The sequence below is a fragment of the Mastomys coucha genome, chromosome X, assembly GCF_008632895.1.
Source record: "Mastomys coucha isolate ucsf_1 chromosome X, UCSF_Mcou_1, whole genome shotgun sequence".
NCBI classification, from domain to species: domain Eukaryota; kingdom Metazoa; phylum Chordata; class Mammalia; order Rodentia; family Muridae; genus Mastomys; species Mastomys coucha.
In genome coordinates this window covers 52233204-52235106 of record NC_045030.1, presented here as the reverse complement: position 1 = coordinate 52235106, position 1903 = coordinate 52233204, and the positions used below count along the sequence as shown (strand labels likewise).

At 47.6% G+C, this 1903-nt stretch overlaps 1 protein-coding gene across 2 annotated transcripts in view; it reads right to left on the bottom strand.

The window, feature by feature from the left end:
* Bcorl1 (BCL6 corepressor like 1) overlaps positions 1-1903 on the bottom strand; it is a 64351-nt gene that overhangs the window by 5156 nt on the left and 57292 nt on the right. For both annotated transcript variants that reach the window (XM_031356388.1, XM_031356457.1), the window contains exon 13: positions 1043-1120. In XM_031356388.1, the coding sequence (XP_031212248.1) occupies positions 1043-1120 (78 nt within the window). The remainder of the gene's footprint in view (positions 1-1042; positions 1121-1903) is intronic.

Here is a 1903-nt window from a genome sequence, read left to right as displayed (position 1 = left end):
AAAAAAAAAAAAAAAGGTTCTAGTCTTGGAAGGAACTATGTTGTGGCCAGGGGTCTCCACCCTCTGGCTGGTAAAAGCAAACTGCCCTGAAGGCTGGCAGCTCAGCTGTTCCAGATGAAGACAGAAGACACTAGCAGCAGTTAAGGGCTAGTACACCTGTCCTCTAACTATAGGTTTCTCAAGTCACCTCACTGCCTGATCCCAAGGTTCAGGCACTCAGGAGCTTCCCTTATCCAACCGATCATCTGGGTGTGGCCCACTGTATTTCAGCTCAACCTTCTGCTCTTAATTTTTAGGCCTTGGGTCATCGGACAAATGCTGAATGATCAGACAACAGTATGCTGGGAGTCCTGCTGCATGACACTTGGGACAGAGGGTTAAGGGCTCAGGACAGCAACAATCTCAAAAAATAAGAGCTGAGCCCAGCATGTTGTTGGCCCACACCTTTAATCCCTGTTCTTGGGAGGCAGAGGCAGAAGGAACGTTGTGAGTTTAAGCCAGCCGGAGTTACAGAATGACACTGTCTCAAAAAACAGCAGCAAGAGCCGGGGCGGCGGTGGCGGCACATGCCTTTAATCCCAGCACTTGGGAGGCAGGGGCAGGCGGATTTCTGGGCCAGCCTGGGCTGCAGAGTGAGTTCCAGGACAGCCAGGACCACACAGAGAAACCCTGTCTCAAAAAATACCAAAACCAGCAGCAAACAAGAAAACCAAATCAATCCGGGAGAAGCAAATGAATGAGGGCTACATCACGGGAACAGAGTGGGGGACAAAGAAAGCTGCTGGCTAAGGGGCTGACATGTTCTAAACTTTGAGGTAACTTTAGGATTTACAAAGGAACAAGGCAGGAGAGGATGACATTATGCAAATCCTTGTGGCATCCCAGGCTTTGGACTAGTGACTCTCGAGTCTGAGGGGGAAGGGCTGAAAGGGCCTTTAAAGCTCCTACCAGGTGAGGAAAGGCTGCCTCCACAGTGGGACTCCTACCTCTGAGACTTACTGAGATATGCCAGTCCCTGAGCTTCTTCTCCCTTAGAACTTACCCAACACAGAACTGCTGTAAAAATCCCAGGACGCACGAGGATCACCCTCTGCCCTGCCCTGAAGATCCGAGAGGTGATCTGATGAGAGAAGAGAGGTGTGAGACACAGAGGAGATATCGAGGATCAGCTATATGGGCTTGGGGGAGGGGAAGTGGGCAAGGCTACAAGAGGGACCATGGGTGACAGGAAAGAGACACAACAGCTTGCAAGCAAGCAGAAGCCCCATGTAGCCCACTGACGTACAACCTAGTTTTTAATAAGAGGAAAAATTACACTCTGCTATTAGTATTTTAAAATGGGGGCTTAAATTAAAAATTAGATTTCCAACATTTTATATAAAAAAGATAAAAATTCGAAGATGTGGCGGCACTGCCTCTGTATCCCTGTATGTCAACAGTTGGCTGCAGGAAGCGGTGACAAGCAGTTTCCAGTTCCTACTAGGCCTCTGTTCTCTTTTACACATCAGCCTAAAGGCCCGTTGCTTGGGGACCTCAGCTTCAAAGGGCATATAGGGCATTCCTCTACAAGCAGAATCCTATGTCTATCACAATAGTAATGTGTCCAGTCATGATTTAGCTTCTTTAAAGAAATGTAAGTATTTCGAGGCCAGCCTGGTCTACAGAGTGAGTTCCAGGACAGCCAGGGCTATACAGAGAAATCCTGTCTTGAAAAACAAAAACAAAAACAAACAAAAAAAGAAATGTAAGTATGGGGGTAGCTCAGTGATAGAATGCACACTTAGCATGTACAAGAATTTGTTTATTTATAGCTCAAAAATATATAAAGAACAGTAAAGCTAGGCATGGCGGTACACATGCGCACACCCCCACACACCCCTCATACCCCCCCACACACTCCCTA